Source organism: Dipteris shenzhenensis, chromosome 32 (genome assembly GCF_047967505.1).
Source record: "Dipteris shenzhenensis isolate YYH24624 ecotype China chromosome 32, Dip_SZ_1.0, whole genome shotgun sequence".
Taxonomy (NCBI): domain Eukaryota; kingdom Viridiplantae; phylum Streptophyta; class Polypodiopsida; order Gleicheniales; family Dipteridaceae; genus Dipteris; species Dipteris shenzhenensis.
This window is the reverse complement of record NC_141627.1, coordinates 8,328,019-8,341,088: the sequence shown is the minus strand read 5'-3', so window position 1 is coordinate 8,341,088 and position 13,070 is coordinate 8,328,019. Positions and strand designations below refer to the sequence as shown.

General features: G+C 42.2%; 1 protein-coding gene across 1 annotated transcript in view; it reads right to left on the bottom strand.

Moving 5' to 3' along the window:
* The window catches only part of LOC147880260 (translation elongation factor Ts (EF-Ts)), a 52,836-nt gene extending 43,318 nt beyond the window's left edge, over nt 1-9,518 (bottom strand). Inside the window, exons 1-3 of the mRNA XM_087371167.1 lie at nt 9,171-9,518; nt 8,897-9,069; nt 8,379-8,471 (exon numbers count right to left, since the gene is read on the bottom strand). Coding sequence (XP_087227293.1) covers nt 8,379-8,471; nt 8,897-9,069; nt 9,171-9,369 — 465 coding nt within the window. The 5' untranslated portion in view covers nt 9,370-9,518. The remainder of the gene's footprint in view (nt 1-8,378; nt 8,472-8,896; nt 9,070-9,170) is intronic.
* Between the last annotated feature and the right edge of the window lie 3,552 nt (nt 9,519-13,070).

Below are 13,070 nucleotides of genomic sequence, written 5' to 3'. Positions count from 1 at the left end.
TATAATCAAGAGTGTTGACTCCGGTCAACCAGAGAATAAATATATATATTTTTTATATATATTTGTTTAGATGTGCACATGTGTTCAGTGGGGACGCCCACCGTGACTAGTATTAGTCCACAGTGTGTTATTTGCATGCAGAGCGCTAACAATTAATGGGTGCCATGGTGGTGCGCTTTAATTAATTGTTGCAGGTACTAGGAAGAATTATTTTTCCTAAGCGCTACGGGAGCCTGACAAGCATCTAGGAGACGGTTCGTGTGACCAAGGGCTTTGAAGACTCCAGAATGGCCCTTAGTGGCATGTAATAGGACTTAGTCTAGATTTTAGACAAGTGGCATGTTGCCAATTTGAAATGAGCTTGAAGCTCTTGTAATAAAGGGGATTTTTCACGTTTTGAAAAGAAGAGGTTATTAGACAGCTCTACGCTGAACTTTTGTAACAGATTCTCTCTCATGAATAAAAACCTTCGGGGGGGTCCAGCCCGACGTTTTGTCCTGGGCCCTAGTGCATCTACAGAGAGAGGGAGTGAGGGAGAGCTTATGAAAGTATAATTACTGTCTTTTATGAGCTGTAATTGCTGTCTTTCAGTAGCGAGTCAGTTTTATTGGTATCAATCTGTCAAGTTTATGCCCTACAATGGACAGTATGGTCATACAGACAAAGCATTGCAGTTCATCAGGTAGTTTGATGCTGCATTCGGTACAAAAAAATTTTCAGAATCCTCCAAGTTAAGAATGGTCAGTTTGCACTTGACAGCAACAGCTATGTTAGCCCTCTCTACTCTGAAGACTAACTCGAAACGCACTACTGCGACAGATTTACATGCGTAATCGTACTTCAGAACTGCGTATGAAAATTCATAGAGTAGAACAGTGATCGACAGAATCATTCATGATAAAACAATAAGGTAGATGCAATAGAATCTCTGTATTACATTTCTCCGAGCAGTACAACACCGTACTCTCTGATACATAACAATGTTCCTCTTCTGATCACACTGATCCTTGCTCCGATCCTCATCAATGAGCCCCCTGAATGATCGCTCTCTTCTCTTTTATCTAACCGGCACACATAACTCCTTCACGGTTGCCGTGCCTATTCAGTTCTCTGCCTGCCCCTAGAACTTCCGTCTTTTCATATCTCACTATAAACTAGATACAACGTATTAATGATAATAATCTAAGGACTAATGATCTAAGGACTCCCCCCTAGTTCCTCTTTGCTGTTGCTGCTTTTGCCCTTAACAAGCTAGTGCATGGTGGAGTGCACAGACCACAGATGGGTCAGCCCCAAGGAAGTGGAAGGACTTCAAGAAAGCCTTCTACCAGCAGTTTATGCCTAAACAGTTCAGAGACCATGTTCTTCAAGATTGGGATAGCTTGCATATGGATGCAGGAGATACAGTGGATGTGTACAACCAAAAGTTTTGGGATGCTTATTTACAGGTTGCACCTTTCAAAAAGATCTCCAAAGGCACCCAAATGAGAAAGTACAGAGCAGGTCTCACTCCAAAAATTCAGGCAGTAGTGAATGCTTTGAGGGCAAAGAACATTCAAGACCTTATGCATTCAGCTTCAGTAGCGAGTCTTGTGCCGCTACAAGATCCATCTACAGTGCCATCCTTGCATGTAGGACGTGCTGATAAAAAGAAAACTGATTTTTCAAAATCAGAAAAGAAAGAGTACCCCAAGGCTGAAAAGAAAGGGTTTCAGCCTCAGAAGCCGAGGGGTACTCAGTTTTCAAAGACTTATAAGGGCAAATCTCTATTCACCCCTGAACAGATAGCGGAATTCCGTAGAGATGGGAAATGCTTCAGGTGCGGCAAAGAGGGGCATGTGGCTGCCCAGTGCCCAGAAAAGCCTTCAACTTCGAAGGGAAAAGAGGCAGAGAAGCCACGAGGACCGCAAAAGCCAATGGCGGGGGGAATTCCTGACTTACTGAGTCATGCTTCGAACCCAGAAGAACGAGAATTGCTGCTATCATGGGGCAAAGTTAGAGACCAGCAAGCGTTAATTTTATTTGATCCAGGGGCTACTGATAATTTCATATCAGAGGATCTAGCCCTGAGGCTGAGAATAAAGACGGAGGAGTTGGGCAGGGCTTGGGATGCCGATTAGATGTTCTATGGGAATCCTGTGCCAGTTACTCCCTTGATAGGGAAGCTCCGTCTTCATGTTCAGAGTTATGTGGATCAGGAAGACTTCTTCATTTCTCCACTGAAACATCATGATGTAGTCTTGGGAATGCCTTGGTTTCATCGCAAGGCAGTGAAGTTGACTCTTCCTGAAAGAGTGCTGGAGTTTGTGCATAGGGGGAAAAATCAGCGTTTAATTGCCAGGAATAAAGGGGAGACTATCCCCATTGTATCTGATGTTACATGTGGTAAAGCAATAAAGTCTGCAATTTCTGCGTACATGGTTTTTGTAAAAGAAAAAGAGAATGATATGCATGCTGAAATAAATGATGCAGACAAAGATAAGTTTCAATTTCTTGTAAACTTTAAAGATTGCTTTTCTGATACTTTGCCAGGGGAGTTACCCCCAGAGAGACCAGAAGATCATCAGATAGAGTTAATGCCTGGTAGTGAGCCACCAAACAAACCACCTTATAGAGTCAGTGCGACTCAGAGAGAGGAGATTATGGCTCAGGTACAGGATTTGCTGTCCAAAGGGTTGATTCAGCCCAGCTCGTCTCCTTTTTGTTCCCCTGTACTGTTAGTACAGAAGAAAGATGGTTCATTCCGTATGTGCGTCGATTATCGTGCACTGAACAAAATGACCATCAAGAATAGATTCCCTATTCCGCGCATTGATGATGTCCTGGATCAGTTAAATGGAGCTTCAGTTTTCAGCACGATAGACTTAAAGAGTGGCTATCACCAAGTGAGGATACAGCCTCAGGATGTGCACAAGACAGCATTCCGCACTACATTTGGGTTGTATGAATACTTAGTAATGCCTTTTGGGTTGACAAATGCTCCAGCCACATTCAATAGAATGATGGATCGCATCTTCCGAAAGTACAGGCATTTTACGGGTACTTTCTTTGATGATATCTTAGTCTTTTCTAAGACAGAAGAAGAGCACAGAGAACATCTTGCTATAGTGTTTCAAAAGCTGAGAAATCATCAGCTCTACGCAAACAGCAAGAAAAGTGAATTCTTCTTGGAAGAAATCCACTATTTGGGGCATATAATATCCAAGAATGGGATACAAATGGATCCAGCGAAGATCCGTGCCATTCAGGAATGGCCAGAGCTGAAAACTGTGCATGAAGTTCGAAGTTTCCTAGGCCTGTGTTCTTACTACAGAAGGTTTATCAGACACTTTGCTGATATCGCAGCTCCATTACATGACCTTACTAAGAAAAATGCAGCCTTCACATGGGGAATATCACAGAAGAAAGCATTCAATACACTCAAGGAGAAGTTGACTACAGAGCCTATTCTTGTAGTCCCGGATCTTTATCAATCTTTTGATGTTGATTGCGATGCTTGTGGAGAATGTGTTGGGGCTGCATTGCATCAGAACGGTCATGTAGTAGCCTATGAAAGCAGGAGACTTCGGGATGCAGAAAGATATCTAGGAATCTATGAGAAAGAGTTATTGGCTGTAATTCATGCCATCCATACATGGAAGCACTATCTTTTGGGTGCAGATTTTACTGTTAAGACAGATCACCAAAGTTTGAGATACTTTTTGACTCAGACCAAGCTTTCCGAGAAGCATATGAAATGGTCAAACATGCTGTCAATGTATCATTTTCAGATTGTCCATACCCCAGGAATTCGGAACAGAGTGGCAGATGCCTTATCCCGGAGACCCCAGGTCAATAACGTGACTATTGCTTATCACCAGGACCTGGAAGGCATGAGGGAGCAATATGCTCGTGATTCAGATTTTGGTGAAATTTTACAGCAAATGCAAGAGGGGCAATCTACCAGTCACTATACCCTGAAAGATGGGTATTTAATGAACAGATGATTGCCTATGCATCACCCAGGAGATGAGGAAAAAGATTTTGGAGGAATGCCATGCACCTCCCTATGCTGGACATAGAGGAATTACAGCAACAACTCTAGCACTAGAGAGGTATTTCTTTTGGCCAGGGATACGGAAAGATATACATCAGTTTGTTACTGAATGCCTTACGTGTCAGAAAGTGAAGTATGATAGACGGAAGGCACCTGGCCTACTTATGCCTCTTCCCGTGCCTCAGGCACCATGGGAAAGCATTACAATGGACTTTATTTTTGATTTACCAAGATCAAAGTCGGGGAATGATGGGATTTGGACTATCATTGATAGATTCAGCAAGCAAGCTCATTTCATTCCGGTTCGCAAAACCATAAAGGCAGATCATATGGCTAAGCTTTTCAGATCGAGATCCCAGAATGACCAGTCTATTCTGGAGAGCTCTATTTGATAACATGGGGACGAATCTGAATTTTTCTTCTTCTTTCCATTCCCAGACAGATGGTCAAAGTGAAGTAGCAAATTCTACAGTTTTGGATATGCTGAAATGCTACGTGGGTGACCAAAGTTCAGACTGGGAAAAGTACCTACCGTTAGTAGAGTTTGCTTACAATAATACAGTACATAGCTCTACAGGGAAAGCCCCTTTTGAGGTCATCTATGGGAAGGTGATTTTGCCACCTATATTGAGGACCAAAGATGAAATATTTGCAGCTGATCAGTTTGTGAGAGACCTCCAGACAGCTTACAGCCAAGTCCGGACAGCAATTGAAAGGTCTCAAGAGAAACATAAAAGAGCTGCAGATAAGCATAGGAGACAGTTAGATCTCAAGGAAGGGGATTGGGTACTTTTGAGGTTTGAAAAAGCTAGGCTCTGCAAGTTTAAAGGCAAACAGAAAGTGTATGCAAAGTTATCTCCCAGATACTATGGCCCTTTCAGGGTTACAGAAAGAATAAATGAGGTTGCATACAGATTAGCATTGCCAGAGCATTGGAGGATTCACAATGCATTCCATGTGAGTCTTCTAAAGAAATTCCAGGGACCAGAGCCTACAGAACTAGTATCAGAGGATCCACCAGAAGTGGATGAGCTGGAGGAAGTCCTTCAGCCAGAGCAAATTGTGTACCATACTGTACGTAAAGGCCCTCAGGGTAAGGAGTTTTACAGGTATCTTGTAAAATTCAAGAATTATACGGCATTAGATGCCAAGTGGATGGACGAAGACATGTTATCCGACCATCCACAGCTTTTGGATGTTTACAAGGAAGCTTTTCAGTTGAGGTCAACTGAATAGAAGCCGAGGGGATGTCACCACAATGTAAATATCCTAAGTCAAAGCACAGTTGACCATTTATTTGATCATAATTAAAGAGTTTTATATGTGTTAATTATGGTCAAAGAGTTATTTTAATGGTCAAAAGATTGACTACGGTCAAAGATACTTGACTCTAGTCAAGTAAACCTGACTTCGGTCAAGGAGACTTGGTTTATTACCAAGAGGGTTAACTGTGGTTAACCAGAGAACCACAGAGCTGACTATGGTCAGAGAGTGTTGACTTTGGTCAACAAGACTTGGCATGCGCCAAGAGGGTTGACCCCGGTTAACCAAGATGTGCCAACTTCGGTTGGAGAGACTTGGCTATAATTAAGGCGCCTCGACCCTTGGTCAAAGCTCCTCAATTATAATCAAGAGTGTTGACTCCGGTCAACCAGAGAATAAATATATATATATATTTTTTATATTTGTTTAGATGTGCACATGTGTTCAGTGGGGACGCCCACCGTGACTAGTATTAGTCCACAGTGTGTTATTTGCATGCAAAGCGCTAACAATTAATGGGTGCCATGGTGGTGCGCTTTAATTAATTGTTGCAGGTACTAGGAAGAATTATTTTTCCTAAGCGCTACGGGAGCCTGACAAGCATCTAGGAGGCGGTTCGCGTGACCAAGGGCTTTGAAGACTCTAGAATGGCCCTTAGTGGCATGTAATAGGACTTAGTCTAGATTTTAGAGGTCAAGGTTCTATATCATGGTTGTCAAACAAACAACCAATTGTTTCTTTGTCTTCGACTCAAGTTGAATATAGGACACTCACTACAGGTGCATGTGAGACCAAATGGCTCAGAAGACTATTGTCAAAAACAGATTACTTTGATGAGTCAAAGCCAACAACAATATTCTGTGATAATCAATCGGCTCAAGCATTGGCCAAGAATCCAGTATATCACTCCAGGACAAAGCTGTCAGAAAGCACTTCATCAGAGAAAGAGTGTTACTTGGTGACATCATACTGCAGCATTGTGATAGCACATTGTGATAGCAAAGAGAATGTTGCACACATCTTAACCAAACCACTCGGTAAAGAGTTTTTCGAGAAACACCGACTAGCTCTCGGTTTGACGCTAAGGAAGGACATTCCCATTAAAGGGGGTGATGGAATGTAATGTTCAGTCCTTCTTCGATTCCCCTGAATCATCATCTTGAGGGAAGGCCTACTTCATGATGTTGATCTTGAGGGAAGGTGTTGAGAGTTCACACTCAACATCATGTGATCATATGTGCATAGCACTAACCCAATAGAGTGCTATAAAGGAAAGGGTTAGATGCCCTAACCTTAAACCTAAGTGGGTTTATATATATTCTACATTTTCAACTAAATCTAGTGTACATTTAGTCATTTGTAGTGTGCTCTCTCGCTGTGCCCTCTTTCCTCATCTCCACTCCGGGCTGCTGGAGAGCTCGGAACACACAGCTCAACAACCAAGTTGAAGGGAGCACAAGGGAGTGGATGAACTGCTCCACTACCATGCTCCTCAGGTGCAAGACTGGGCTGGCTCTGCTCCTCTGCCAGGCCTTGGAATGATGTGTGAAATGAGGGCTGAGGGGGGGCCCTATAAATAGGCCCCAGCTTCCTAGTCGGCCAGCAAGGGGCTGGGCTGACCTGCTGCCTACAGGGCCGAGCCAAACAGGCTCCTATAAAGGGCTGTACGAGGCCCTAATCATGGACCTGCCAGTCGATAGGCTAGGCTCTAGGAACGACTGCCCCTGACCCTCCATAGGGAGCTGCACCAGCCGACTCAAGGGGCTGTGCCCTCTGCCCTCCAGCCGACCTGCTCACAAGGGAGCTGACCTCCTAGGCGCCTCAAAAAGGGGGCTGCCACGCAGCAGCAAAGCAGGCATGGCTTTGAAGACAATGGTTGCTTATGAAGGCACTCTCATTACTAATGGAAGTTATTATCAGGAAGTACCACAGGGAAAGGCAAAGCGATGGCTTCTATGGATTGAGCCATTAAAAGCTCAATCAGCTGTGGTCCAGTACTTCTCTTACCCGTTGCCACAAAGTAGCACTTCAAGCACCCAATCCTTGTTCCACTCCAAGCAAAACTAGATGCCCCAATGCATCAGTCCTGCAAATGCTGCACCGAATATGCTACCTATGTACTCATAGTACTCAAGTAGAAAAGTAAATCTTTGGCACATTTTGTGAGCCTTCTTAAAGGAGGTAAGAGGAATGTAGCAATAGTCAATCTAGGTCAGATATTTTGCAACTCTAAGCATGGGTTGTGATCTTTGAGACAACTGCTCACATGCCGCCCAAGCCTGCTCTGAAAGTAGAATCATGACTAGGGAGAAGGCACGTCTGAAAATCTGGAGCACACGTTAATCTAGGTCAGGCCCCTACGATAAGAGCTGTAAAGAGGGATTCCCACCCTCATTTGGCATATTCTTTTGTCCAAAATCATCCGTTCCATTGAGGTGGGCTTGAAGCAGCCCTAGAGGGCGGAGCAGCCTCCTAGGAGGAACGTTTGCAGTTTTGAAAGCCTACACACGAACTTCATCAGTAGGTTCAAAGTCAGGCTCACCTCATGTTCTTAGCACCAGTACAGCAATCCATGCCGAAGAACCGCTCACAATATCATGTGCTGCTCTTCCTCTGTGCCTTACCCCATTAATTTATTTCAGCAGTTACCACAATTTGCCACAAAGTCCTTATCTTAAACATGAATGAAATGCAAACATACTAAATTCACTCACAAAGTTGCAACTTAACGCTTAACCCCCCCCTCTTTCGAAGAGGAAGGCCGAGTGGGTAGGGAGGGGTGTTTTGGGGGGTGGGGGGTGAGGGGGAGGGGAAACTCTTGAACCCCTTCAAAACAATACTTTCGCATGTATCAACAATTTACCTCATATCACATTGCCTGCTTTAGCCCCGACCCTTGATAACTTACCTCATATCAAATTAGCCTGATTCAGCCCCCACTCTGGCCCTCACCCGATGGCACAGTGCATGTTAGGTTATACTCTAGATGCAAAGCTGAGATGTGAAGCTATAAAGACGGCATGGACCAGAAAGCAACACCTTCATCTTCCAACTCATATACCTGATCTTACGACCTCACCTCCAACTCCTGAAGATCGATGGCAGTAGCTTGTGATGGAACATTGGAGCTCGCCTTAGGTAAAGAAATGGCTGCAGCTGCCACTTGTGATGCCTGCAATGGGGTATTCCTATTAACCGATGATAATTCATCACTACGTCATAATAAAACACTGCTTCAAAAGGACACAAAAAACATTCAAGCCATATTGACATCCAGAAACCACCTGATATTTATGTGCTAATGCCAAGGGAGGCTTTAATAAATAGATAAAAGCAAAGGTCCTCATTGAGATTGCACTTTAACTCCGGCATGAATGACTACAACTATCTATGGCAAGCTCACAAAAAGTCAGACAAACCAAATTGACCTTCGGAAACAACCTGGTATTTTCATGGTATCAATAGGTTTAATACTATTTAGATGTAAAAGTTTCCTCATTGGAATTGTCCTTTAATTCTTCGTGAAGTTTGAAAGATCGCTTCTCGAAGCCATCAATAAATTCAGTGGGAACTTGCTAATCGGGAATGATAGCATACGAGGTGTTGAAATATATCATTTCGAGCCACAAAATCGGTTTCACTGTTTAGCTCTACAATTGCAGCGGCTCCATTTTTCTCTGAAAGAGCGAGAAGACCCTCAGCAGCGACTCTAGAGGCCTTCTTACTGACAGCTGCAAGTCCTTTCTTTCTTAATTCTGTGAAAGCCGCCTCTGGGAAAAATAGCCACTACACAAGTGAATTCCATGTCTAAACAAAACACAGATGCTGGATCTCGCAAAAACTGCTATAATTTGCAGACTGCGTTGCCCACCAAGATTCCAGTCGCACTGGACGAGGGCAACCTTGACATCTTTGATTGGAGCACTGCTCTTTTCGCGTAGCTGCCGAATCAAAGCTGTCTGAGCTGCGCCTGCCTCAGCACTGTAAAATCTGCACGGATAGCTGCAATTGCTGGGTTGGATGAGCTGCCGAAGCAGTTGATGGAGAGGCTGCTTTGTTGCAACAGACATTGCAAAATTGACAGATTGAGTGATGCTGAGGTTGTGATGATAGGCAAGAGTGATTAGATATAGATTAGTACTCCATGGCAAAAAATTAGTTTGTGATTATAAGCAACGATGACTAATTATTATTCACATTTCACACTTTGATGGCAATCACGCATTGCCAAGTTTGGTGAGGGGGTAGGGGATCGGTATTCACATGGCCTTTATCGGGAGGAAATCGGCATTTGCAAACCCCTCCCGGGGTGGTCTTTATCGGGAGGAAATCCGGTTTGTCATTTTCCGACTAGTAGCGGCCACCTAGTGCCAATCTCCAGCCATCGACAAAGCCACAAGTGGGTGACATGTGACACTTGGCACTTTTGCAGGTGGCGGCACGCATGTGATCACTAATATAGCCAATAGGTGTCTATAAGCGATAATTGTTTGGTAGGCTATTATTCACGGAAGGGTGATCGAACAGTTGAGATTTATTGTCCCACTAGTGTCATTGATGGGTTGAAGCAAAATAATGGATTCACAAATTTGCTCCGGACATTTTGTTCCAAAAAGTCCTTGGGCACCAATTTTTGCTATTTGTAAACAACTAATCTACATCCCTAGGGTGACCCTGGACTGGCGGACGAAATATATTTCTAGATGGGTGCCTACAGGGCCACATAGGCCACCTGTCCACCCATTTGTGAAAGGCACAACGGGTTCCCTTTCCAACTTGGTAGAAAGCTATTGGTATTGCAAACACATAACTAGAAAGGGCGGGTGAATGTGAATCCTACCTAAATATATGATACCACAACATTCCACAAAAGGTGGACTCTCTGCCCATTCCGTGTTCCTTCAAAGGGAGGACTAGGCATCATAATTAATCACCAAATTCCTCCCTCGTGAGAAGTTAAAGAAATTCAAACGTTACCTTTGTCTTTTTTACGTAGAGGGTGTTGATTTGTAGATCATTGGTACGTCATGTCATGTAATGTATATAGGTGTGTGTATATGTAGTATATTTGGGACAAAAGGGTTAGAAAGGGTTATAAACCCTTATTAGACCTAAGACAAGGCATAGATGTTTTTGATTACTTGAAGGTAACCATAGTTAGGGTTATGTACATAATGTACCAAGTCCATTGTATGCCCATATTTCAATAATTTCTTTACATAGTAGCATCTATTCTGTAGATATTGCAAACATGCTTTTTTTTTTTAATAATATGTAGGAAAAAGGGTTAGAAGCTGATAGTAACTACTTAAACCAACATAAGTGTTTATTAATATTTTAAAGGTATAAATGCATAATGAACTTCTAAACAATTGTAGATGATGCACTTTGAAGTTTCAGTGGAATTGTAAAGAAATTATAAGCACAATAGAGTTGCAAATTTGACTTAGATTTGCAATAGGGTGGCAACATAGAACTTGTACAATTAAATTGCAACCACGTCATACTTACAACATCCACCAATAGCACATTGCTTTCTCTTTCCCTTACGTCATGGCCATGTAACTGTTTTGAAAATAGTATTGGTGTAGATGGATCTATGCTTGTTTGCCTTGAGCTCTTTTGCCTTTTTTATTCTTGATTAAGTCCTATTTTCTTCCTTGAACATTGTATACATTAATAATAATGCAAAGCTTTTGTACAAAGCATCATACTATTTTCTTCCTTGAACATCGTATATATTAATAATGCATAGATTTTGTACAAAGCATATGACACTTTCTACACCATCTTTCATTAATGTAGGTGCATTGGAAGCTCCCTAACTCATGCACATCTAAACCTAAACACTGTTATGGTATAGATCCTTAGATTCTATATTTAATGAGCGTAGACTTCCCCTTTTTCCCCTATCATGGATGACATCATCATGGTTGACATGCTTGATTAACCACTTGATGTTCACATTTACCAAGCTTCCCCTACTCTACTTGAGCTTATTGAATCCAAGCTATGGGATTATTTATTTACTTATTTATCTATTTTGGTAAAACTAGTGTTGATAATTACATGGTAAGAGAAGGAGAGAGGGAAACGAATAGAAGAAAGGAGGGTGAAGACACATGGAGGCAAAGTACGCCAATTGATGTTGATGGAAGAGATTGAAGCAAGTACCATCCACCTCATTTTATAGACAAAGGGAAGTGCCTTATCTTCTCACGCACATCACTAATGATGTTAGTGAGAGGAATCCTACCAACATCATAGCTGATGTCACACAATATCAAATCAAACATTCGAAGGTCAAGTGGCCTCTCAAACTCACAAAAGATAAACCACAAACCTTTCACTCACACTTAGCTCAAAAATAACCTAACAAACCCCACTTCGAAGCAAAGCTAGTGAGACCCAACACATGAAAGAAGTTGCTAGCACCTAGCCCATTTGTATTGCCTAAGAGCAGACTCACCATGTGCACCCCTAGTGTAACAATAGTCTCTATTGTCAAGATAAGATTGAGGTGTGAGGTCAACCCCCTAGCTCCTATCTGGAATACAAGATCATATGCATAATAAGGCACACAAAGGAAGGACAATTAGAATGCCTAGCCTTCGTCAACCTCATCGTGGTGGACTTGGGTTGTTGCTACAAGAATGTCTTCAATGGATTGCTCCTCTTGGTCCTTAGCAGCAAGATTGGCATGGTGTTTCTCTTTCTCCTTTCCAACTTTTTGAAATAGGTGGCTTCTTTATGTCCCATTCTATTGCAATACTTACACTGAATCCTTTTATTGGTCTACCATTCATTGCTATAACTCGCATAGGCTTGGTCAAGATCAATAATGACATTTGTGTCTTTGTTTCTTCTATCTTTCTCAAATGAGAAATCAGAAGAGACACCAAGGCATCGAATGTAGTGGCTACAAGTCTCATAACTTCTAAAGTGTGCTCAAATCGAGCAACTCCATTCATGCTTTTTAATTTACACAACCATCATATCTTCGTCATATCACTCACATTTCAAGCTCATTAACTATTTACTAGTGAGCCAAATTTTGATAAGTGGTCACTCAGCTCATCACTGTCATTCATCTTCAAATCATAAAATTTTAATTTCAAAAAGACTTTAGAGTTAGTGATGCGAGTACCAAACTCTAGCCTATTCTAGATTTCCTTAGTTCATCAACTTGTAGCCAATGTGGTGGATTAGAGATTCTAACAAACCGAGCCCAATAAGAGCAATAACCCTTTGTGTTGCCTTCATAGCTTCAAATGTTGGAGGTTCCCATATCTTCATCGTCATTATATACTATTCCATACATTCATGGATGAGAAGTAATTGAACCTTGGTTTGCCATGTCTAAAAAGGTTGACCTGAGAACTTCTACACTAATGGAGAGTTTGTAGTCATAGGAAATGCCATGATTTTTAAGGAAATAAGGTAGCATAGAGAACAAGCCCATGGTAAGCGAGGGCAGACCAGCAATAGAGTTAGAAATGTTAATAGCCAGATGGAAAAAAAAAGAACAAAACTCAAGTAGATGATGGTTGTGGTAATCTAGCAACAGCAACATCACAAAAAAGGAGCAGGTCTAAATGAAATTTGATGTTCATCTCATTTGCTGAATTCTGGAGTATACTAGTTGGCTAGATAATGGACAAGCGAGAATATTGGAACTTGGGGCATGTGGCATTTCTCGCTCGTAGGCAACAACAGTTAGAAATGGTTGAACTTGGAAGGAAAATAATCTATCGTTAATTTATATCCGCCT